The 23,321-nt window shown below is 44.0% G+C and overlaps 1 protein-coding gene across 8 annotated transcripts in view; it reads right to left on the bottom strand.

Moving 5' to 3' along the window:
• Positions 1–3,466: 3,466 nt before the first annotated feature.
• The window catches only part of EBF1 (EBF transcription factor 1), a 388,001-nt gene continuing 368,146 nt past the window's right edge, over positions 3,467–23,321 (bottom strand). For 4 of the 8 annotated variants that reach the window (XM_059174177.1, XM_059174174.1, XM_059174173.1 and 1 more), the window contains exons 12-17: positions 21,150–21,215; positions 19,987–20,164; positions 19,153–19,332; positions 15,155–15,349; positions 14,771–14,839; positions 3,467–6,727 (exon numbers count right to left, since the gene is read on the bottom strand). In XM_059174177.1, the coding sequence (XP_059030160.1) occupies positions 14,772–14,839; positions 15,155–15,349; positions 19,153–19,332; positions 19,987–20,164; positions 21,150–21,215 (687 nt within the window). In that variant the 3' untranslated portion in view covers positions 3,467–6,727; position 14,771. The remainder of the gene's footprint in view (positions 6,728–14,770; positions 14,840–15,154; positions 15,350–19,152; positions 19,333–19,986; positions 20,165–21,149; positions 21,216–23,321) is intronic. The other 4 variants (XM_059174181.1, XM_059174180.1, XM_059174179.1 and 1 more) reach the window with 1 other exon arrangement.

The following is a 23,321-nucleotide window of genomic DNA, read 5'->3' on the forward strand; positions in this document are numbered from 1 at the left end:
GCAAAGGGAATAGTAGTAAGGGATTTCACGATCCAGTTCTGCAGCGTCATAGCAAAGAATCCACCCGAGACATCACCCATGTCTTTAATAGTAGTGACTCCCTTCAGAAAGCGGAGTTTGATTTTGACTTCTTCCTCTTCCGCAACCCCCATGTTGCATCAGTTGCCAAATCCTGGTGGTTCTTTCTCCCAAGTCCTTCTCTATTTTTTTTTTTTTTTAATGATTGAGTATACTTGACATATAACATTGCGTACGTTTAAATTTCACAGTGTGCAATGAGTTGGTTTGCTACACTTATGTATTGCAATATAAGATTACTATCAGAGTGTTAGTTAATAGGGCCATGGTGTCTCATAATTGCCATCTCATTTTGTAAGGAGAACAAATAAAATCTACTCCCTCGGCAACTTTGAAGTATAGGCTACTTGACTATAATCACAATGTCAAATATTTCTAATCCTATCTATTTTCTTCCTTTAACCCTCCTAGTCCAAGCTATTCTTTTTTTTTTTTTTTTTTTTTTTTTTTTTTTTTTTTGCCTGGAACATTGCTCTGGCCTGATAGGTCTTCTCCACTTACCTGTTGCCTTTCTTCAGTTCATTCTCTATGCGGCAGTGAGAATAATACTTCAAAAATATACGCTTGATCTATTGTGTACAATGTCTACGACTCCACACTACTCACAGTGACAGTAAACGTCTGTTGTCATGTAGATAACAGGAGAGTAGAGACAAGAAGGAAAGACAATGGGCTTGGAGGACTCCCATCACGAGACTTGCTATGAAAGGGAGCAGGAAGACAGCAGATTGAAACCACAGTGAGGTCAAATAGTTTTGTAGGTTGCTAAGAAAGTACTACTGAAGAAGGGGAAATTGATGACTTTGGAGAGAGAGGGTAATAATTCCAGGAGCCACATTCTTGAGATGGTGAGTGATGGGAAGCGTGCTAGGGTAAGCATAGGCTTGAGCGTGATGTGTTGGAAACATTTTACTTCTTTCGAAGTCTACCTAAAAGTGAATTCAGTGATCTCTCTGCAAGGCAAAAGGAGATTGAAAAAGAAAAAAAAAAAAAAAAGATGTATACATTGTATACATTTTTACACTGAGTGTGGCCTTTGTACAGTATAGGGATTTTTTTCACAATTACATATTCCATTTTCCCATATCTTCATTCCTTTCCATTGACCTTAGGTACTTTTTTTCGCATATAGCCAGCTCCAAAGGCATTGACCATGGCCTTCCATGCCCTACTTTCCGTTATCTGCTTGGAGAGTTCCTATTCACACCACTCAGGCATTCCCTCTTTGCAGTGTTCCTTGATCTCCATGGAGAGGGCAGATCACTCTGACCCTCAAATCAGGCTGTGTAAACATCTCCTTTAGCAACTTGTCTTTTGGCCAGAAGCCCCAAACTAACATTCTAGAGGCTCATGGATTTTGTTTGCCCAATGCAATGTTTTTAAAACACTATTTTTGGATGAGAGGACAACATTTACAAGAATGAAAATTTCACACCAAAAAAAAAAAAATTCCAATAATATATATAGCATTCTTGAAATATGAAAGACGGACAACACTAGGTCCAAATTCCCATATGGGAGCAACTGCCTAGAGCAAGCGAGGTGCTCAATTTCTGATTGCACCCAAGCCCACCTCCTCGGGCTTTATTAGCATAGCTCCCGTGGGCAAACACAAGGCTGTGAATTTACCTCGGGGATGCTGAGCCAAGGTTTGGGCCCAATGGGCGGGAATTGTGATTGGTTTCCCTGGGCATCCTAGCTTCTAGTACAACGCTAAGAACACAGTAGGTGCTCAGGCTGTGTTCTGAGTTGAATTTCCCATGTGTCGTAGGGTCATCTTGCACAACCTTGTGCTCCCCTCACACGGCCTTTCTGTTTCCGAATGCAGGAATCCAGCCCCAAAACTCAGATTCTTCATCCCTGCTGCCTGAGACGCCCACCCCAGCTGCTTACGGAATCCTTCACGTCTCTGCTCGCATGTCACTGTCTCTGGAAACTTTCCCCAGACCTTCAGGTTAAGTCAGATACCACTGTAATATCCTTCCAGAGCTGTCTACACTCTCCCTCACTGCCGTTGTGGGGTTGCTGGTATTTACTGGCTTGGTTGCTTCATATTGGCTTGCCCTACTCAACTCTAAGCCCCATAGGGACAAGCCCAGCATCCCGGCGCTCACTGTGGAATCCGCCACCCCTCCCTCAGTGGCCGGGTGCTCAGTAAACCTTCAAGGGGTGCATGAATGAATGAATGAACAAACGCTTCCAGGAAATAGGCCTTAAGGAAAGTGGAGGCCAGTGGGAAGACCTGTGGGTGTCGGCTGTTTTCCGTGGGGTGCTGTGGCATGCATGTGTCACTTGAAACTTCCTAAACTGTCTTGAGTATAGACTTGTCTGATCGGAGGCTGTGAGCACTCTGAGGGCAGGTGGCCCTTATTCTTTTGTTGGATTATCTACTTCTAATACAGGGACGTGCATCTACCACTCGATTCCAGAAATGTGTATTGAATGACCAAACTAATGAGCGTAGACTCTCTTTTTAAGAAAGCGATGATAGTTTCTTTGCTTCTTAACTTATTCATGCTGCTCTTTCATTACTTCAGGTTGGGTTGTGTTCCAGAGCCAAAGTGTATCAACAATGGCCACCACAAATGATCCAGACGGCGGCTGTGTGATGCCCTGTTAGTTCTGGTCGTCAAGTTTCTGTGGTCCCTGGCCTATTTGCTAAGTTTCTGAAGCATTTTACAAGCATCGTTAACCTTACCATGTCCAATAATTGCAAAAGCGGGGGAAGCATTGAAGGAACAATTGGAAAGTCTTATGATGATGATGATGGAACTTAAAGTGAAATCATTTTACAAGAGAAGGTACCTACTGGGCGTCGGTGGGATATTTGACTCCAGATAAAGTTGGTTTTATCCAACAGGGAGAGTGCCTTATCCACAAAGGATCTAAAACTATAGATCATGGAAGATTCGGAGTTCACGCATGCCTCCTCATCAATGAGCCAGGGCACATAACTAATTGACCATAGGCTCACTGGGACTAATTAGCAGCTCTATGTGAAGAGCTTGGTTCAGACTTGTAGCACAGAGGATGGCATTCTAGAATGGCCAGATCCCGGACTCACAATTCAGTCACCACAGGGAGATCGCTCAGTTTGGCTGGTGAAATGGTTGGGGCTCTTGGCTCCTCTGTGGGCCAGTGCGCACAGGTGCGCATCCATCTGCTGCCGGCAGAGGGCAGCAGTACGCTGTGCGTGTGCGGTTTGCATCCCAGGTTGGCAAATCCCCAAGGATTTACAGAGAAAGAGAGTGGGTGTCCCAGGACTACCCAGATTTCTTTTCTCTGGGTGTCAACACTGGTCTGAGTAATTGCAAACACAGACCTTCTACATATGTTGGACTTTGGCTCATCTGAAATTCTGAAATGAATACACAACTAGAAGCTGCCATCACAGACAGGAAGTAACTTTAATTAAATATTGTGAAAGTTGAAAAGTTTTTACAGCTTGAATTTTTGCAAAAAAAAAAAAATTATAACAATCTCTACAGTAGTTAGGTTCTCTAACAATTGAACTGTACAGTGTGTGTCTATTCAAAAAGTTTGATAAGAAGGTGAAAGGTTAGTAGATTCAGAGATGACTTTGTTAAGCTGCATCCTAGTACAATGTGAGGCCAGGGCATGTCAGGCAATCCAGTCATCCAGAAGCTGTATTTTTCCCCCAAAACTGAAATCTTAATTCTCTGTTTCATTTTCTTCTTAAAGCCATATTCTGTATTTAGGGGAACATCTTTTACTTGTAGAAGTTTTGTGTAGAAGAAAGAGGGTCAGAGGGCCAGAACATCTTTTCATCTAATCAATATAAATAGAGGCGACAGAACACAAATTCTACATATTTTAAAGGCTCTTTGGACTTTCCAGAAAAGTTCTAACCACTATACATGGCTGACAGACGGGTGGCGTTTATTGTCAGGGTCTGAGCCGGACTCCTCGCCGGCTGACCATTCCTTCACAAACAGTTAAGGGGCTCACCAGACAAAATATGGCTTTAAATTGTATACATCTTCAGGCCAGCGCTTACCACACGAATTCAGACAACCTTTCTGAGTACCGAGAAGCAATGCGTCCACCTTGCTTACATTTTCCAGTTTTTTTTATTATTATTAATCATCATTATTATTATTTCTCACCTTGAAAAATCAGCCTTCCTCCCCTCCCTTCCCTCCCACAACTCCCCTCCCTCACCCGCCCCAACCCATAAAAATCGCACTCTGACAGTCTAGTGAAAACCATTGCAAAATCCATATGGGGGCATGCACAGTTGCAGCATTGTTGTAAATTTCTTGCTCTACTAGAAAAAGTTACATTGTCTTAAGGTAACAAAACAGTTCTTTTGTGCTTTTCCATTTCTTTGTTTTTTTTTTTCTTTTTTCTTTTTCTTTTTTCTTAGAATGTTAGTGATGACTGACAGTTCTGGTGCACAGTTACAATGTACAAGTGAAATGAATATGATTTGCATTGTTAAGGCATCCAATCTGCTGGTTTATATTTATGTGAAAGACAGAGGAAATATACAAGCAGACTTAAGAAAGAAAGTATGTTCATTGATTTCTATGAAGTTTCTCCCCCAAATTTAATGCACAAAATGCGTCACTCCAAAGGGAGAGATTCCATGCATATTAATAGAGTAAAACAGCATTAGGGTTTTTTTTTTTTTTTTTGTAAGCTTCCAAAGCAAAGGATACATTTTTTTTTTTTAAATCTACAGAACTAAATGCTACAAGAATAATATGCTACTAATTTTTTTTTTTTTTTGCCATATATTGGAAAAAACTTCTTAACTTACAAATAATACAAAAATAAACAATGGCTTTTGGGTGGAAATAAAAAAAATTGAAGCATGGTTTAAAACAAAACTAAAAATAACTATAAATGAAATGTTTAAAAATCACATTGAAACAGCTAATACAACTGTAGGTGACCAAACAAATACGCACTTTTCACATAGCAAACATACACAATAAAATAAACTGGGAGTGGGAGGAAAAGGAAGAAGGGGAAAGCAATGTACAAATTCCAAAGATAAATACATTATTTATATGGATATTTTACAAAAATCCCCTTTAAAACAAAAAGCCTTTTAATTAACTTTGCAAGTATGTGCAAGCTACAGGTAGTGAGCTTTTTTTTTCTTTGCAAAATATGCAGTAAAATCTTTTTGTGATATTGAAAAACTGTCTTAAGACATTAAAATGTATAAATAGAACAACGACTTTGGCAAAAATCACAAAAAATCTACAGTATTTATAACTACATACAAAAACACAACAGCAAAGGAAAAAATATCAGGCAAATGCATCCTCAGAGCTTTGCTGCTTCTTTGCTATTTATTCTTACTTTTAAGAACACTTCCCAGATGGTGAGAGCAAAAAATTCCATAGAACAGAAAACTACATGTCGGAGCTCTCAACCTTCTTCTCCTTTCTCCCAGTTTTCCTTTTACTCTTAATTCCAAAGCACTTAACCTGTCGCTCTAATCTATTATGTTACAAACGGTAAGGGTCACCGATAGAGGCGCGTTATCTCAAACGGGAAATCTGAGCCTCCCGCCATGTTGCTTTTGTCCGCTTTGGGAGGATTGGTAGGAAGTCAGCATTTAGGATGAGTACACTCTACTAGAACTTGCAAATGGCGGCGTGAAAGTGGGATTTTGGCTTGGTAACTGGAGGGCAGAATGTGGAACTCTGTGCCTGGACCCTGTTCCATGAAGTCTCCTAGGAGATTCGCACACAATAGGTGTGCCATCAAGCTCTCGAGAGGCCGTTGGCTTCAGAAGAAGTTGACACAAGTGAAAGAGAGAATGATATCGGGTTTAAATATGCAGTTTTAACAATCTGTCTAGAGGCACTGGATTTTGGAGTAGAAGGGGAAAATGTGATCACTTACATCACTTTTTAACTTTCCAGGCTGCATTTATTTACACAGTTACTTAAGACAACAATACAAAAGAGATAAATAAGCTTGCACTGCTAAGGGATGGCGGGATGGCATGTTAAGTTAGATATTGAAAATGCACTGTCTGAGCTAACTACCATTTGATATGCTTTAAGGCGCAAAAGCCGACCCTTAGTTTTCTAAAAAATCTAACTGGCATTCCTATTCTGTCCCATACAAGCTTTTTTTTTTTTTTTTTTTCTTCTTTTTTTCTTTTTTTCCTTTTTTTTTCTTTTTTGACTTTTTTGTAAATATCACCACTTCATTCTCCCTTTACACAGCTTTAAAAACATCATAAATTAAAACATGGAGTCTTATTTATAGTGTCCCTTGTATACAGCTTTACGGTTTATAAAAGACAAATGATTGCAGAGTTAAGCTTAAAAAAAAAAAAAGAAAGAAAGAAAGAGAAAGAAAAAGTGGATTTGCTTTTATCAACAACACAGAATAAATATATCCCCCCAATACTTGGGAGGTACAATTTTTAACCAACACTCTGCACTTGCAGATCCTTTCCAACTTCTGTATTTGCAAGGTCGGTGATATTGTTTGTTTAAAAATCTGCAGTTACTGTGATTCCTCTTAAAAAGGCCTGAGTTAAAAGTTCCACTCGGGGACTTGTATCAGATTACTCTCTGTAGCAGAATCCAACCTCTTCATTAATAAAATTCTTCAAGGCAATGCTTTCACATGGGAGGAACAATCATGCCAGATATCGCTGTGGAAAGAGAAGACAAAAGTCAATGGTGTTGCATCCAAACTTCTCACTTGGGGGGGGGGAGATGGGAAAAAACACCCACACACCATTATGTTGGTTGAATATTAGTCACAAATGTGCTCCCATCTCCCCCGGAGTAAGTTTTTGTTATAAAATGTACATGTACTTTATTAAGAATACTAATCTATCAGTCTGTGTATGTGTCTTTAACAGAACAGAAGAGGCTAAACATCCTCCAAGTCTGATTTCAATTTTGAAACATAACTGGAAAGTTGCATAGTTTGAATACCGCTGGGAAAGTTATGGCCCCAAACCTTGCAGAATAGTGAGAATTTTCAATTTGTCACTTTTTTCCCCCTCCCCTTCACTTCCATAATATAAAGTTGAAAAAAAAGAAAGAAAAGAAAAGAAATTGGTTCATCCCAACTACAGAAAAAACCCGTGGCTCGGTGTTCTGTGTGTGCACAAAGTCGGGGTACTGGGGCAGCAAGCTGAATGCCTTCATGTCCATCGTCATGTCCGGGAGAAGCAAGGGCCAGCCACCGTAAACCTTATTTGGGGGGCAAATGAAGCTGGGGAAGGCAGGGGAGGGAAGGCACGTTTGCATGGAACTGAAGGGTGTCCCCTATACTATGGCTTCACTCAAGATTCTGGAATGGTCTGACCACATTCCTAGAAAATTATAGCCTAGGAAAGCTGGGGTAAGATCCTGGGGTAATCAAAAAATCTTTCAAAGTGTTCTGAGTTCGGAGGCCGCATGCAGTGGTATTTAGAAAAGCAGGGAATCCGATAGGCCAGCCTTCTACCTCCGCTTTCCTGCTTTCTGAGTAGGCTGCTCCCCCCTCCCCGCCCCTTCACCCCCCTAGGTAGTTACTTGTTTCTTTGAGCCTCTGCCTCCTCAGCTAGAAAATGCAGTTCAGGATGTTTGTAAGAGCAGTGACATTTTTAGGGTTGTTGGGAGAGTTAAATAAAATAACCTGTGTGAAGTGCTTGGCCCAGAGTTAGTTCCCAGTAAAGACCGCATAGAGGTTAGCTGCTATGACTTTTAATCCATCCCTTCTGCTGTTAAACTGTGTGACCTCATGGTAGCTGTTTGATGTCTCTGGGCTGTGTTTCCTCTCTATCAAATAAGCATCACCTCCCACAGCATACTTCACATGATGAGCATGAGGAATGGAGGGATGTCTGTGAGAAAGTTAAGACGGTATAGCGTTTGAATTATATGAGCGATGCGTCCATTAATAGCAAGAGGCAGCCATCTTTGCTTCCAAAGAGGAGAGAGAAAGTCTGTGCTTTCTCCTCATTGTTAATTCTAAATTTAAACTGATGTTCTTGTCAGTGATGACTGACACTAGGAAGTGGCCCTCTGCGTGTCCCAACTCTCATGTCTGGAAGAATGTGCCTGTTTTTAAGCAAACCCCAACTATCACAAACCTGTTGCCCACATAGGGAGGCTAGGTGAGGCCCTGAGCCCCGCAGCCTCCGGTGTCCCTTCCCCCACCCCCAACATTTTAAATTCAATTAAAAAAAAATGTATTTTGCCAAACACTTTTTCCGTTAATTTTTAAACCCATCTGTATTCACAGGGAAATTTAATCCACATGTTTCTGATTCATGTACACGTAAATCATCCAAATGTTGTTTTGCAAGAGCCGTTTTGCAGTCCAAAAGCTCCTGGAGTCTTTTTCGTAAGCCCTCATAAGCCATTTTTCTTAGAAACAGGAAGTGTCTCTTGCCAAATGCAGACCAACTTAAACCCCCAAAGATTTGGGATCAGTTGGAAAAGCAGTTCCCCTAAGATTCAAGTGAGCCCTAGATCTGACTAAAACGAGGAGCTCAGACTTTTAACCCAAGCCTTAACAGGAGAATTCAAAATGCTGCAACCCCAGAGGCAAGGAGTTGAGTGGTGAGGGGAAGGGGTCTCTGCACAGTGACAGCTCTGCATGGCTCTGCCTCCCTAAGGATCTTTCATCTAGGCCAGAGGTGGGTCAGAGCACCCTTATGGAAGACAGGCCTTTCTGCAGGAGTTCCAAAGCTCTGGCAAGAGAACCAAGTCCTAGTTTTGCCCTCCACCCAAACCCACTTTGTGAGCATGGCATTAAAGGGCAACCCCCATGGTCCAGCCAGGCAGCTCAGGCTGCATCCGCAGGATGCAAAACGGAGAACTGACAAACTTCCTGCTAATTTGGTCAGTGGGACAGGCCAACATTTATTAATTGGGTCCTGACAACATCAGGGTTTTTTTGTTTTTTAGTTCTGGATGGCCAGGAAAAAAAAAAATGTTAATTCTGGATGGGCAGGGGGAAAAAAAAATCTAGCAGTGTATTGTACCTGAATCATGTGCTTGATTAATTAAATTAAACCTCCACTTGGGCCCCATTAAAAGTTATAAAGCAAAGCTCACTGATGTGCTAGTCCATAGCTAACAGCGCTTCTTAATCTGGAATATAGGGGTCCCAAATTCCAATGCCCCTGGAGCGTGGACTGGGAACGTAAGTGAGCAAAGTGCACCAATAGGGATGGAGGGGGCTCCCCCAAAGCTGCTGTGCAGAAATGCCTGCTCACAACCACCAGCTCTTCTGAATTCTTGCAGGAGAAGATGGAGAGGTGAATTTTTTAAAATGCAAAAGAGCCCAGTTTATACATCCTAGCAAATGATTAAAATTAAAAACAAGCCAATAGACATAACTGAGGGTACCCAGTGGGCAGTTTTGGTCTGCTCACACTTTCCTACCTTGCCTTTGTTGGCCCTCAGACTTCTCTTAGAGTCCAATGGAAACCATGGGATCTCATTTGTACCTACACCCCAAACTCCACATATTAAATCGGGGTCACAGCTCCTTGAGTCTCATCTGTGACTTCCTAAACTCTAGACGCAGAGCACTTAATGATAAATAAGTTTTAGGAAAAGAATTCTGATTGCAGAGTCTGAGTTGCTCTACCTCTAAAGAGGACTTTTTATAAAGTATTCCCTGCATGATTCCCGGCATGATTGCAGGGAAGCTCCTGGGTTTTTAGGAGCTGTTTTTCTTGTATCTGTGCTGCAATCCTCAAGATTACTTATGTGGGTGAGAGGGATGGGTGTCTGAGGCTTGGAATGTTCCAGAAATGCTGCTGGCACACTGACTTGCCCAAGTGGGGGCCATGAAGATTTCCATGAGGACACAACACTCTCAAAGAGCAACACATGCCAAACATCACAAGACATCGTAAGACCGAGGTGGCTCCGCCATTTTCGCCGGCAGCTGGGGGATTACGTTCTCTGACAGGAGGTCAGAAAACTATTGGTTCAAAAGGCCATGCATTTGGCATTATGGTTTTCACATTTTGATAAGAACAAAGACAAAATGTAAAGTTTTGCAGAGCTGGGAGAGTTTGGAGTGAGGATGGAATGTGGTCTTCCTCAAACCACCATATGTGTAAGAATTATGAGCTAATCGGGAACAGAATGGGGTGGGGGTGGGGGGAGAGATCTTGCACAAATTGAGCATGTGCACAGAGAAAAGACAACTCCATGAGATCGCCGCTGGACTACATGATATCGAGAGTCGGGTGGGGCCAGGCAGCCTGAGCTCCAACAAGGTGAGAAAACAACAACAACAACAACAACAACAACAGTGTGTGGGTACAGTGTCTGTGAAATCACTCTGGTCTTTTGTTTTTAATTTTTCATTGCAGGGACTGTCCAGGACATGGCTAGGGTTTAAAATCACTACACTGTGGGGGAGTCCAATGGCATGCTGACAGCCTCCTTGGGGCTGCCTCTCTGTTGATTAATGAAGTCCTCTGAGGCCTGAAATTGCATAGAATCCATGCTCTAGGGGGCATAAGCCTTTGGAGAAGGGAGAGGACGTCTCCAGGACAATATCTGGGCAGAGTGGGTCACTCAAGTCTTTGACCTATGAAAATAGACACACCTGGGGAGTCAGCATCAGGGTTTATCACTGACTTGACCTAGATGGGAATGGAAGAAGAGGTCTCAGCATTTTCTTTTTAAATCCAAAATATAGCCACAGTTTCAAAAGTTTTTCATGGGATGTTAATTGGTCTTAACATTCAGAAAAGGGTTCTCTGGGCGAATAAATTTAGAGAACTCAATGGAATACTCTTTTTGTTCGTTTGTTTGTTTGTTTAACTGCAGGATGTCTATCTCAGAGCTTTTAAAAAACTTAGCTGTGTTGTGGCTCTCCAAGACTGGGATTCAGTAAGCACCATTTTTTACATTTGTTTGACCACAGAATTTAGATTTTTTAATAGCTTATCTGTGAGACTCCAGAAGTGCTGAGATAAGAGTTGTTTTATCCTAAAAAAAAAAAATTTCTCAGCCATGTGGTAATTTGTCCAAGGTTTGGGGAGAGAAAGGCTGTTGGGACCACAGGAGAAATTGTGAATTATAATACACCTGGAAAGAATGGAATTTATGACTTCCACATAAGGACCTCCTCACTGAACCTCATCCCCACTCCTTGGCCTCCATGCCCCAGCATGCCAAATGGCCTGCTGGTTATTGCACGTGACTCTGTGGCTCCCATCATCTTTAATCATCTGCTTCAAACGCCCTCCCTCCCCATCTCTCTCTGCCTGAATCCCCCTTGCCCTTCATCCAAGGTCCAGCTCGATGGCAGCCTTCTCCATAAGGCTGTTCTGAGTTCCCCCTGAACCTTCCCTCCTCTGAACTTCCTCAGGTGGGTGCCCAGCCTCTCCCAGACAGATCTGTGTACTTTACTGTGGTGCTGTGTTTCCTTGAACACAGCAAAGATTTGAAGGCCAGGATTTTGAAGTCCACCAGGGCCTGACCCAGTGACTTCACGACAGTATGACTGTAGAGCATAGGGGCTTACACAGTATCAGTCCGCCGGGTTTTAACCCCAGGCTCTCCCAGTTTGCTAGCTGTGTAACCCTGGCTGAGCCACCTTAGCTCAAAGGCTCAGTATCTGCCTCTATAGAACGGGGAGCAGCCTACATCACGGGTGGTTGGGAATGAGATGATGCAGAAGCCTGGCTGGGAACAAGCCCTCCTATGTTAGTAGCTTGTGACCAAGGCCATCACCATTATGTGAGATTGCAATGGGGTGTTTGTTGGGGAATAAACGTACATGCAATCACTAGAGGAGGCCAAGATGGGGCCCCTGGGGTAAAAGGTCTTTAAGGAGCTGGCTAAAAAGACCCAGAGTGATGTACTATCAGGAGAAGGGCAGCTGGAGGTACACAGGTCTTTAAAACCCTCAAACAGCCTAAAAGCGTCACCTCTGATCTTATTTATACAGTCCATTTGCTTAACCAGCTCTTCCTCTGTCACTTGCCCTGTCTTAATGGTCCCAGTTCTGAACTAGGTGGGTCCAAACGAAACCACTGTAACAATGAGACGCAGAAGGAGGAGGTCCCCCCGCACCCTGCCATTCTATAAACCTCCCATGTACTTTCTCCATAGACAAGCAGAATGTAGAAGACTAATGATGAGGTCATTCTTTAGCTGCAGGTCTAGGAGCCCCTTGTCCCAATGTTCCTTTCTTCAGGGGAACCCCAAAGTCTCAGGCAGGAGCCCCCCAGAAGCAATTGTATAGTGCACTCTGAGCAGCAGGGATGATATACAGAGGGCCAAAGGGCAATCCTAGGTGTGTGGGCCCTGCCTGGTGAGAGTGGCAGGAAGACAGACAGGACAGCTTCAAGGAAAGCGGTGTCAGTTAATTCGACTTGAATTTCTCTATTCAAACCTCCTCCCCTGACACCCCTCCACAGCTGTTTGGTCCATGATGGTATTGGAAAAACAAAAACCAGCAGAAAGACTCTCCTGGACACATGCTCAAACAGAAGGTAAGGGCAATGTCATCCACGACAGCAAATCCAGCACAAAGCGTGTCCCTGAATTTCACCTTGAACTGTCCCCACTGTGCAGCTGTGTGTGAGAGATGTGATGGAGAGATGGCGATCCTGCTGCTAAGCAGAATATGGGGGAACAGCCTCTGTACTTTTGGAACCTGTGCAGACTTGGGTTAGAAATGCCGGGTGACAAATGAACAAATTTTGCATGAGTCCCTGTCTTGAAGCCATTTCATTATTACTTAAGAGCCCCTGCACACAGACGCTCATGCACGTGCATACACACACACACACACACACACACACACACACATACACACACACCCCACCGGATGTTCTCTAAACCCAGGACATTCTACTGTCTGGGCTGAGTCCCTGTTTTCAGTCCCTTCCTGATCTCTCCCTTGGTGCACACGCAGGCAGAGATGCGGGGCCTCGCAGAAGGGCTGCCTGCTTAAGTCGCCACAGGCCAGGGATCCGGCTGTGGACCTCCCAAGAGCTGCGGGCCTTTGCTTCTCAAGCCCCACCTCTCAGCTGCTGATTCCAAACCCCTTTCTATCTTACTTTGATATGAAATCTATGTCTTAACGAAGGTTGTGATAGGCAGCTCAAGAATGGCAGATTTCTGTTTCCATAGGTTTTATCCTCATTTAAACCCATTATAAGTCAGATTCACTTAAGCATTATACCCTGAGTAGGCCAGCCAGAGGTGTACTGAGGGTGACAAAGCATTATTTTCAGCTGAAAATGTCTGAGATGTGTACGAATGGGTGGCTCCCCTCTGTGTCGGTGGGCGTGACCCCTTGTGAGGACTGTTGCCTGAAATGTAGCTCAGATTATCTTCCTCTGCCCTTTGAGATGGCTTTCCCAATGCTATTCAAGGGAGGGCCACCAGCATATTATTCCGGGCATGACTTTGGCTGTGCTGGCCAGATTTGCCAGCAGGTTTCTGAAGAATGTTTAGCTGAGCCTGTGTGGAGTCAGAAAGTCAGAGTCATTAGGAGCTCAAGTTCTGGAATCATGCAGTTTGGGTTCAATTTTGGCTCTATCAGTACTAGCTATGTGACCCTGAGCAAACTGGGCCTGAATTCACCCATCTCTATAAAGGGAATGGTACTGACTTCATAGGGTCTTTGGAAGAATTAATGTAAGATTATAGCAAGTAAAGCATCTAGTCAGAGTACATGTGTGCTCTGTATAAATAACATACATATATAACATACAATACATAACACACATATACATAAGAGACAGGGCTGAGCGATTCCAGGTGGGTATGCCGGCCTCCTGACCCCTCTCGTGGCTGACCTCCATCAGTGAGGGTGGCATGATGACCACTGCGGGAAGGCACTGTGGGGAGCCGTGTAGCCCCGAGCTACGGGCTCGGGGCACAGACCCTGTGAGGTTTGCCTTCATCTTCCCCATTTAGGGGCAATGCCTATAGGCAGGTATTTCCTCTCCTGGCGCTTCAGCGTTATCATCTGTACAATGGAGATCATAACGTCCTCATATTTCACCAGGAGGTGGTGGGGATTAAATACGAGAAAACATGCTCACTGCTGAGCACAGCGCCTGACACACGGTTCAGGGCTAAATAAATGGTAGCTGATTATTCTATTGATCTTCTTTCCCTGCCAGCTACCTTGGGAATCCTGGGTGCATCTTTTTTACCCGCTCTAAGTAATGCAGTGCTTGGGAGACGGAAGGAGGAGATGAAGTTTTGAGCCTGAGTTTGAAGCCAGCTCCCACCACACGCTACTGCCGGAAGTCAAATAATTTCATAACCTCCCTGACCTTGAGTTTTCTCATCTGTAAAGTAGGGGCTTCGAAAGCCCAGAGCACACAGTCCTGCTGTGAGAGAGGAATGAGCTTGTGTAGGTCAACAGTGCTAGCACAAGAGAAAAATTTGAGATGCAGTAGCCCTGTTTTTAAAAGGGTGGGGTTCTTTTTCCTCAATGAGTAGAGAGGTCACCTCAATTCTTGGTGACTCTTATTTTCCATACTCCATGATGGGGACCAAAATTGAACAATTTTAATATGAACCAGAATACTCTGGTAACCATCTAGGGTTTCTGGTTCCCAGCCATCCGTCTTGGGGCCTTTGGTGTACAATGCTCTAACCTCAGGGTTCTGGTCAGGCCATGGCTCACCCACTCCCCATAATCAGTCCCACACACGTTCACTCTGACACAGGCAACAGGAAGGGAAGGTTGAGTGACCTACTTCAGGAGAAGGCCAGTCCCGGGAGAGACCCTGCAGTGGAGAACTTGCTAGAGTCCACAAAAGACTGGTCTGATTATGGCGACCACAGGGAATGGAAGAGGAGAAAAGAGAAATGATGATATTAGTAGGTGGAAATAGTATTCTTAAGCAAATCCTGGGCCTGAGCAGAATTGCTGGAGTTGGGAAGAGGGCAGCTCAGACAACTCCAGCAGAGAAGGGGTGTGTGGGGCCAGGGGCCAATGAGAGTGAACACAGAGGAACAAACAAAAGGAGGGCAGAAAGAAGCAGGCCAGCCTGAGGCTGATCCCTCGCACTAGTGACCTATCTGCTTCAGGCCCTAGGAGGGTGAAGTCAGGGCATCCTATTGGCTTGGGTGGGGCTTACCTTGCAGGCTGTTCCCATTGGTGCTGGTGCAGGTGGGAGGCGGGGAGGTCTGGGGTCTGACGACTGGCGCAAAAGCACTCTTCTGTTTCACCGCGGAGACCATGTTGGCTGGTGAGAAGGAGAAGATGCCCGAGGAGCTGCTGCAGTTGGAGGGGAGGCTTGTGGAGGAGGCCATGGTGGGGCTGGATGGCACAACTGGGTGGGGCAATGGGAAAGGAGAAATCAGCATCTCTCCTGGTGTGCTGAGATGAGGCAGCTCAGCTCTGCCCTTCACCTAGCCACCCTGCTCGGGCCTCCCTGCCAGCATGAGCCTTCCCTAAACTCTTGGAATCTCATCTGCTTTCATCACTTGGTACTCAGCACCAGCTACCTTTTGTTGGTGGTGATCTTCTGTGTCTTCTACATGCCAGGCAATGTGCAAGGCACTGGGGCTCCCAGGCCATGGAACAAAAGTGCTCTTATAATGGATAAGGTAGCACAAAATAATGACAAAGGCATTGTCATTGAGCAGGACATGAGCATGAGCTCTGCAGAGGCAGGGAAGAGAACCAAGGAAGTCTTCATGGAGGAGGTGTCAAAGGAAGCATTCCAGATGGGGTCTAAAGGGGTCTAAGGTTCTAGCAAAGATGCTGGGAATATGAGGCCCAGGAGGAGGCCATCCTGAGACAGTGTGGTCAGTGATGGGATGAGAGGTGTGAGGAAGAAGGGTAGGTTGAAGGGAATGCCAGGATTCCAACTTAAAGCACTGGCAGAAGGCAGTGTGTATGTGTCCCTGTTCCGCCCATGAAGCTACAAGTTCCTGAAGGACACAACTGTGCCTGAATGCTTCACACACACAGATCTAGGTAGGGAGGAGGCCAGGTGGATAGACAGATTGCCACAGGCAATATTTGCGGATAACGCAGAACGACAAGCCAAAGTTCCAAACTCTCTATCTCCCATGGAGCCACACATGAATGCTTGTGAATTAACGAGCAGTAGGACAGGAGCCTTGTGTAAAGGCTCCCCATGTAGTAGGAGTGGGGATGTGGATTGTCAATGACGGGGGAATTTTGGCAATTCATGGAGGGGGAGAACCTAGTTGCTTGGAGACATGGGTTTTGTGGCTGCACGTCCTCTACCGACCATGGTCCCTTCAGCCTGGCCATTCCTATTTTGTTAGTTGCTAATAATCTCATAGTTGCTTCAGAAGACAGAGCTTTCACACACAGTGAGTCCTCTCCACTCAAGACCAGTATTTTCATACACTCACCTTCTATTTCCTCCATTTCCTCAGGAAATGTATGGATCCTGCCCAGAAATTTTCAAGCATTCTATTTAAATTCTAAGTTCTTCCTGCCACTGGATGATTTTTCCCATGATGTAATAAACATTACATGTTGCTTTATCATTCCCAGGAACCTTCATGTCTTTTTCATCTTATGTCACTGTCCAAGCGACCTCAAGTGGGGATCTATTACATCCTTTTTACACCTGAGCAAGCCGAGCAAAGTGAGACTCAGAAATAGTTCAGTGCCCTGCCCGCCCGAGGTCCAGAGCCGGAATGTGGTGAAGCTAGGAACCAGATCCAAATCCCGTGTCTTCTCCACTACACTCTCCTGCAAAAGAAACCAATCACCAGGGGAAGACGCCCCCTTCCCATGAACCACCAGGGTCTAGACTCTGGGGAGGGGGCTGGCTTCCCTCGGCCTCCTGGCTGTGGAAAGAGGGAAGTGGAGAACGGGTCTGGGCGGCAATTGCCATCAAGGGGAAATGACCCCGTGGAATCAGTGCTTAGCACTAACACAATCTAAAGGCGCTGGATGCTTGACGGAGCAGAACCCCAGGCCGCCATCCTCAGAGTTTTCACAAACATGTTCTACACGGTACTTTTTCTTTTAATGAGGCCAGCATTTTTATACATCTCTTAGGATTTGTAAATGTGAAAATACGCTCAATAATAACACCCATTTAAATTGCAAAACTCCTGCACTGGAGGTTTGATTTTTAAATATTCGTAGACTTGAAATCCTGCTGGTTCACTGAGGAAGGCAATTAATCTCGTTGGCAAATGCGATCATTATGTGTATTTAGAGGTGGGGAGTTTGAGGGGGGTGGTTAGCAGAGGAAAGGGTGAAATATAGTCAAACAGCTCCATTTGTTATAACATTATTAGTTATCAGCCACCACACCACAAAGTGTGTTCACCAGCGCAATGTCTTATTTTATTTTTTATTCTGTTCGGAATTTTTCAACATGAGTGGTTTATGAATAATTAAATATTATGGAGGCAAAAATTCAAATCAGCTGGGCTTTGTGTTTATTGTTTTATTTGCATTTATGCAGATAAAACCGTCCCATCTGAGAGCCTATTTGAGAATTTAATACTATATTTGTGAGCACTGAGGAAATCAATTAATGGAAATTAAATGTTGGAAGTTTCACAGTCTGACAGATGCAATCTCAGGCTGAAGTTGCTGGGCGTCTGCACGGGCTTGCGAAGACAGCAATCCCAGCCCCTAAATTGAATTGCTACCATATAGCAATTAGTTTATTGATTTAATTAAGAATGCCACCTTTTAATTTTCAGGTCATGATGGAAACATTTTCTGATTGAGTAGATGGCAGAACACTGAAATGATAGATCTATGAGAAACAATCTTTCAATGAATCAAAATCCTGAAACTGGTTCCAGCAGGCAGACATGATGTATGCAGATTATTTGGGGGAATTTTAAACATTCACAAAGCTGCTGATTCTGAACAGATAAAGTGGAAATATAAAATTTAGCACACACTGAGCATTAAAAATTCACCAAGAAAGTAAAAGGCCCTAAGTGTTACTTTCAGAAATAACCTCTCTCTCAAAGGCCAAGAATGATCTTTCCTCTTTCAAAAGATTAGAGCACTCCACATTTCCACTATCAGAGACTGCATGGTTTTTAGGTTCTTTTAGCCAAGACTCTTCTTTAAAAAAAAAAAAATCATGAGCGTTCTTTCATTTAACAACACATCTTCTATCATTCCACAGATGTCTAAGAGTTCGGCCTCATTTTATAAAACAGAAGAGTTATCCACACTATCTAAGATGAACTTGGTTATCTATGTACAAATCCTCAGAGGGAGAATGGAGAGATTATACAGATAAAACCTGGGACATTTTATATGTAAAGATGTCTTTAGATGCAACCTCACCTTCGTACCGAAATTCTTGAAGCTAAGCTTTTTTAAGGCAAGGACAAGACAACCAAAATAAATAAATAAATAAATACGTACATACATACAGACATAAATTTTTAAAAAATGTGTATGTGTTTTTTTTATCTTGCCAGTTTTTTGGAAAAAATAAAATTTTTGTTGTTGTTTCCTGTTGTTGCTGTTGTTTGTTTCCTAGTACATATCAAGCAAAAAGGGGAAAAAATTTCAAGCATTAAAACAACAACATCAAAGGAGTCCTATTCCTAAAGGGAGAGATGTTAAGTCTTAGCTTATGCTGATGCTGCACTAGCTGCTTCTCTTACCATCCTTCCTTCCAACATCCTGATGAGATTTCCTGACTCGGTCTCTTGTGGATCAGGCATCAGGACAAGCTCATTCCATGCATAACTTTTTCAAAGTCTCACAACTGTATGGGGTGGGTGTTAGTTCCCTCTCCATTATACAGATGAGCAAACTGAGGCTTGGAGAGGAGAGAACTTGCAGAAGGCTGCCAATTGGGAACTGGGAGAAGCTAGGGTCAAACCCATCTCCATTCCAACTTGAAACCTGGGTTCTGGTGATGACATCCTACTGCTGCTTTGGGTTTTAGCCAAATTCTGACAACAAGGGAGACCTTGGGTTGAGGAAGTTGAAGAGGGGGTGGGGGGCAGAGATTTCTGCAGGAGACAAATGACGTCTTTCCTAGCTTCACCTGGGTGGGGGTCCTCAGACTGAGGAGACCTGCATGGTGGGCCACACCACACGATGCCCAGTTCTTGGAGCAGAAGCACACAGAAATGCAGGACACACAGATCTACTCACTGGCATAGGGCGAGTTGGCAGCTGAGCCGTTGAGGAAAGTTGGGGAGCCGCCCAGATTGGACATGGCGGCCGTGCCGTATCCATTCATGCTCGTGCTGACGGAGTTATAGTTGGTCTGCTGCGGGGTGGTGCTCGGCACGTACCCATGTGGGGACACGCTGCTTGAGTTGCGGGTGAAACCTGAGGGGTGGGGGCAAAGCTGGGCATGAGGGTGACAATCCGGGAAGGCTCGGGGACAGGAAGGTCTCTGGTTCTTGCCCCATCGCCGCATCCCAGAGGGAAGGGGCCGGGTGATTCATGGGTGTGGGCTGGTGGCACTAGCTCTGTGATTAAAATGGGAAGCGAGCAAAACACACATTTCTTAGGAGATCATAAATACTTAGCGGGGCCGTGAGAAGTGGCAATGCAGGGCCTATAAATTATCATTTTGGAGCAGAAATAAATCCCAATCTAAGAGATGTACCCTGGAGTTAACAGGTTCCTATTCCCTGGGCGAGGATGATGTGCTTTGGCCCCTCAGAACTTTAATTCCAGCCCTCTTGGCGATCTGTCATTCATGGTTTACGGTGAAAAGTCAAATGGAGAGGAGGCTAAGTGCATGCGTCCTTCCCAGCCTCCAAGAGCACACTGCCAGGTATGACAGCTATCCCCCCGAATCCACAGCAGTGTCTGATACAAACTAGGAATACCCCCTTTGGGAAAAGAAAATGTTTTTAAATAACAACTGTTTTGTGTCAAATAAATGGCGGGGTCTGGAGGCCGGACGGGAGCATGACAAAGCCTGAGGTTGGGAAGGGGCAGGGCCATGGAGAAGGAGGAGGGCAGGTTCCTGACCCTGGTTGGTGGCCTGCGATGCCTCGGAGACGTTCACAGCCAGCTGTCCACTGAAGGAGTTGACGCCCATCATCCCTGCGTGGACCGAGGTGTTGGTGAGGGCCGGGAGCTGGCTGTGGTTGCGGGGGACACTGTACAGGGCCTCCGCGATGTCAGCCGCTCTCTTCAAAATAATCTCCTGCAAAGTAAAAGGAATATCCCCTTTAGCGACGCCTAATCATCCTCCCAGGAAAACCATCCTTTCCAGTGTTTATTCTATGCCAGACTCGGTGTTCAGGGCGTTAACTTCCACACCTCTCAGCAAACCTGGAGCAAAGCTGGGACAAGTGACATCATCGTTGGGCCCATAGTGCACATGGGGGAACTGAGGCACAGAGAGAGGTGAAGCGCTCACACTTAAGGACACTTGCCTGTGTAAGGACACAGCTGGGCTGCATAACCTTGTTTGTCTGACTTCGAAGGGCCACTGTCTTAGCCGTCCTTCCACACTGCCTCACTGCGTAGGACAGCGTGGGGTTTCCCTTCGTGGCCAGTAACACACAGGAACCCCCTGCCCCCGTCACACACACACACACACACACACGCAGAGGCGGCTTCTCCTCTCCCTGTTAAAGTTAAGGCCGGGTTGTAGATGACTCCTTGTGTCCCTGACTGTTCATGGAACTCTGTCCCCTGGACACTGATTCAAGGGACACAAAAGAAAGAGTGAATGATTGCTCAGACTCCTCGTTTCCAGAGCAATGTGAATCCTATATGGGGACTCACTCCGTGAATAGAAGCAGACAATTATATTCAGGTCTTATTATGCGTTTTAGGAGAAGAAATTAACCCCCCCCCCTTCCTCCTAAATTTGCTTGAAAACCTGAGAGGAATAAAATAAAACATCAGTAACTCTCTTCCTCAATTATGAAGCATGCTCCCGCGGAAGATTCACTTTAAATGGAGTACCTTTTCTCCTGAGGAAAATGATTCCACAGAAAAGGCCATAAAAGAAGTACAAAACAGGAGAGAAGCACTGATTAGCCTGACGCGTTACGTCAGGATGGCCCTGAACTCATGCAAGTGGCTTTCATCTTCTTGGCCCTTCCTCAACACACTGAGGACTCTGCGCTCCTCCACGGAACGTGAAGGCCCACGCAGGTCCGAGGCCCCGGGCCACTCACCTGGTTGTTGTGTGGCATTCCGTAGAGCGCCTCCACCAGATCCGCAGCCCTTTTGAGGATGACTTCCTGTCAAGAGACAAGCAGAGGCAATCTTCCCAGTGACGGCCAGTTGTTCCCTTTTCACAAGATCGCGCTCCGGCTCCCTCTGGCCATACTTGGCGAATACACTGCTTTCAAGGCAGTTAGCTCGGGGAACCCCAGAATGGTGTTAAATCACCAATTTATCCCTGTTCACACACACACTTAATTGAGTCAAAAGGTGAGCATCATTGGTACTGCAAGATAAAATACATCACTCGATAGTCTGCCATGGGCACGATAAAGCACTCATACGCTTATTGCTGAATACAATTGCGAGGTCATTTACTAGATTACTACAATCGATGTCATTCAGTGCATGTTATGAATCCCTAAGATGTGTTTATTTAGTACTTAATTGCTTATTCCAGGAACCATGACCTTATCAGACGGGTCATTTTCGAGGGATTTCCAATCAATCTTTGGCTACTAGAAGCATGTAGCATTAAACTTCTTTTGTTTATCTCCCTTGTGTGGCAGAGCCAGGATATAAGGGAGTGATGGAGTAAACCCACATTTCTGAGGCAATGCGCCGTTGGTCAGAGGCCCTTACAAAAGGAGTCTCCTGCCGCCGGAAGCTCCCTCTGCACCACTTTTCATGACTGGCAGAGTCTGTTTCTTTGATAACAATCCTTTGCTATTTCAGGATTGTTTGTCATTTTCCCCATTTGTTCATTCACTCTTATCCTAGACATACGCTCTGCTTTTCATTCCAGAAGAAAAACTCCTTCTTTTCATCGAGGTAGGCTTTCATATTTAGCCTGCATGCTTATTTCTAATAAACAGCCCACTCTACAAAAGTGTGTATGATGGTAATTTTTGTCTTCAACCCAAAGAAGTCGCTCCCTCTTTGTTCTGCCCTTCTTGCAGATTAATTTCTACTGGAAGATGAAGAGGAAAGTTAAGCTTGTGAAATGGAGGCTTATCAGAGAAGCAAACCTAAAGGTTCAGCCTGATGACCAGAGGGGGTTTGTAAGAAGTTATATTTACATTTTTTTGGGGGGGGGGAGCATGAGTAAAGTTTCAAAAAGAAGTTTAAATTTAAATATTTTTACACAGTAGATTTCCACATGGAGAAGCAACGGAGTTCAATTTTCATATACTGTAGACACTGATCATAAAATAGGGATATAATTACATTCATTTTGCTGTCACCATAGCCTCTTCAAAAATCCTCGAACAACTCTTGAAATGACAAGCTTTTAGATACATATTAGCATTTTTCAATTTTAAATTTTCTATAAGATAAAATAGTTGTCATACTGCAGTATCTACCTATGACATATATAATGTCCTAAATTCAAAAATGAGATAGAGGGGTTTTCTCTTCTCAATAAACATTTATGCTTACCTTAAGTTGCTAGACCCCATTTATAAAACAGTTCAGTTATTTTTCATGTAAGGAGTCAAAAGCATTATATAATCAGTGGAATTTGAATCAATACATCTGAAATAATTTCTTTATTTTTTTAATGCAAGCTACAAGATAATTTACCACTTTTTGTTCGCAGTATTGTCTGACCACAGCAGTTAATAATTTACTACAGTATGGCCATACTAAACCCTATCCCCATATCAAATTCAGCTTGTGCTGCTTTCACTAAAACCTCATGGCTTTTTCTGGCTCTTAGGAAAGATTAAAACAAAATAGGATCAAGTTAGTTTATTTACTAAGATTTGACTTCTCTGTGTCTACACTCATTTATTTCTCCAAATAAATATTTATACCAGTGTTTGGGTTTGGCAGTGAAGGTATTTTTCTTTCTTTTCATTTTAGGAAAACAAACAAACAAACAAACAAAAAAAAACAAGTCTCCTGTTTGTCACAAGCAAGATGAGGTGCAGTCGGAAACGGCACTTGTGAATTTCAGTCTTGGAATACTATCACCAAGGACTCTGCACAGTGCTTATTTTAATTAATTAAACAGAACCAGGGAGAAGGGAAATTCAAAATAAACTCTAAGAACTTTGAAATTTTCATAAACCTGAAAAAATTCCAACTGTTTGTGCATGCTATACATTTTACTCTCATATATTTTTGATGGCAAAGTTTTCCAATGACACAATCCAACCGCTTCTTTTTCTGCTTATGCA

Source organism: Mustela lutreola, chromosome 5 (assembly GCF_030435805.1).
Source record: "Mustela lutreola isolate mMusLut2 chromosome 5, mMusLut2.pri, whole genome shotgun sequence".
Lineage (NCBI taxonomy): Eukaryota > Metazoa > Chordata > Mammalia > Carnivora > Mustelidae > Mustela > Mustela lutreola.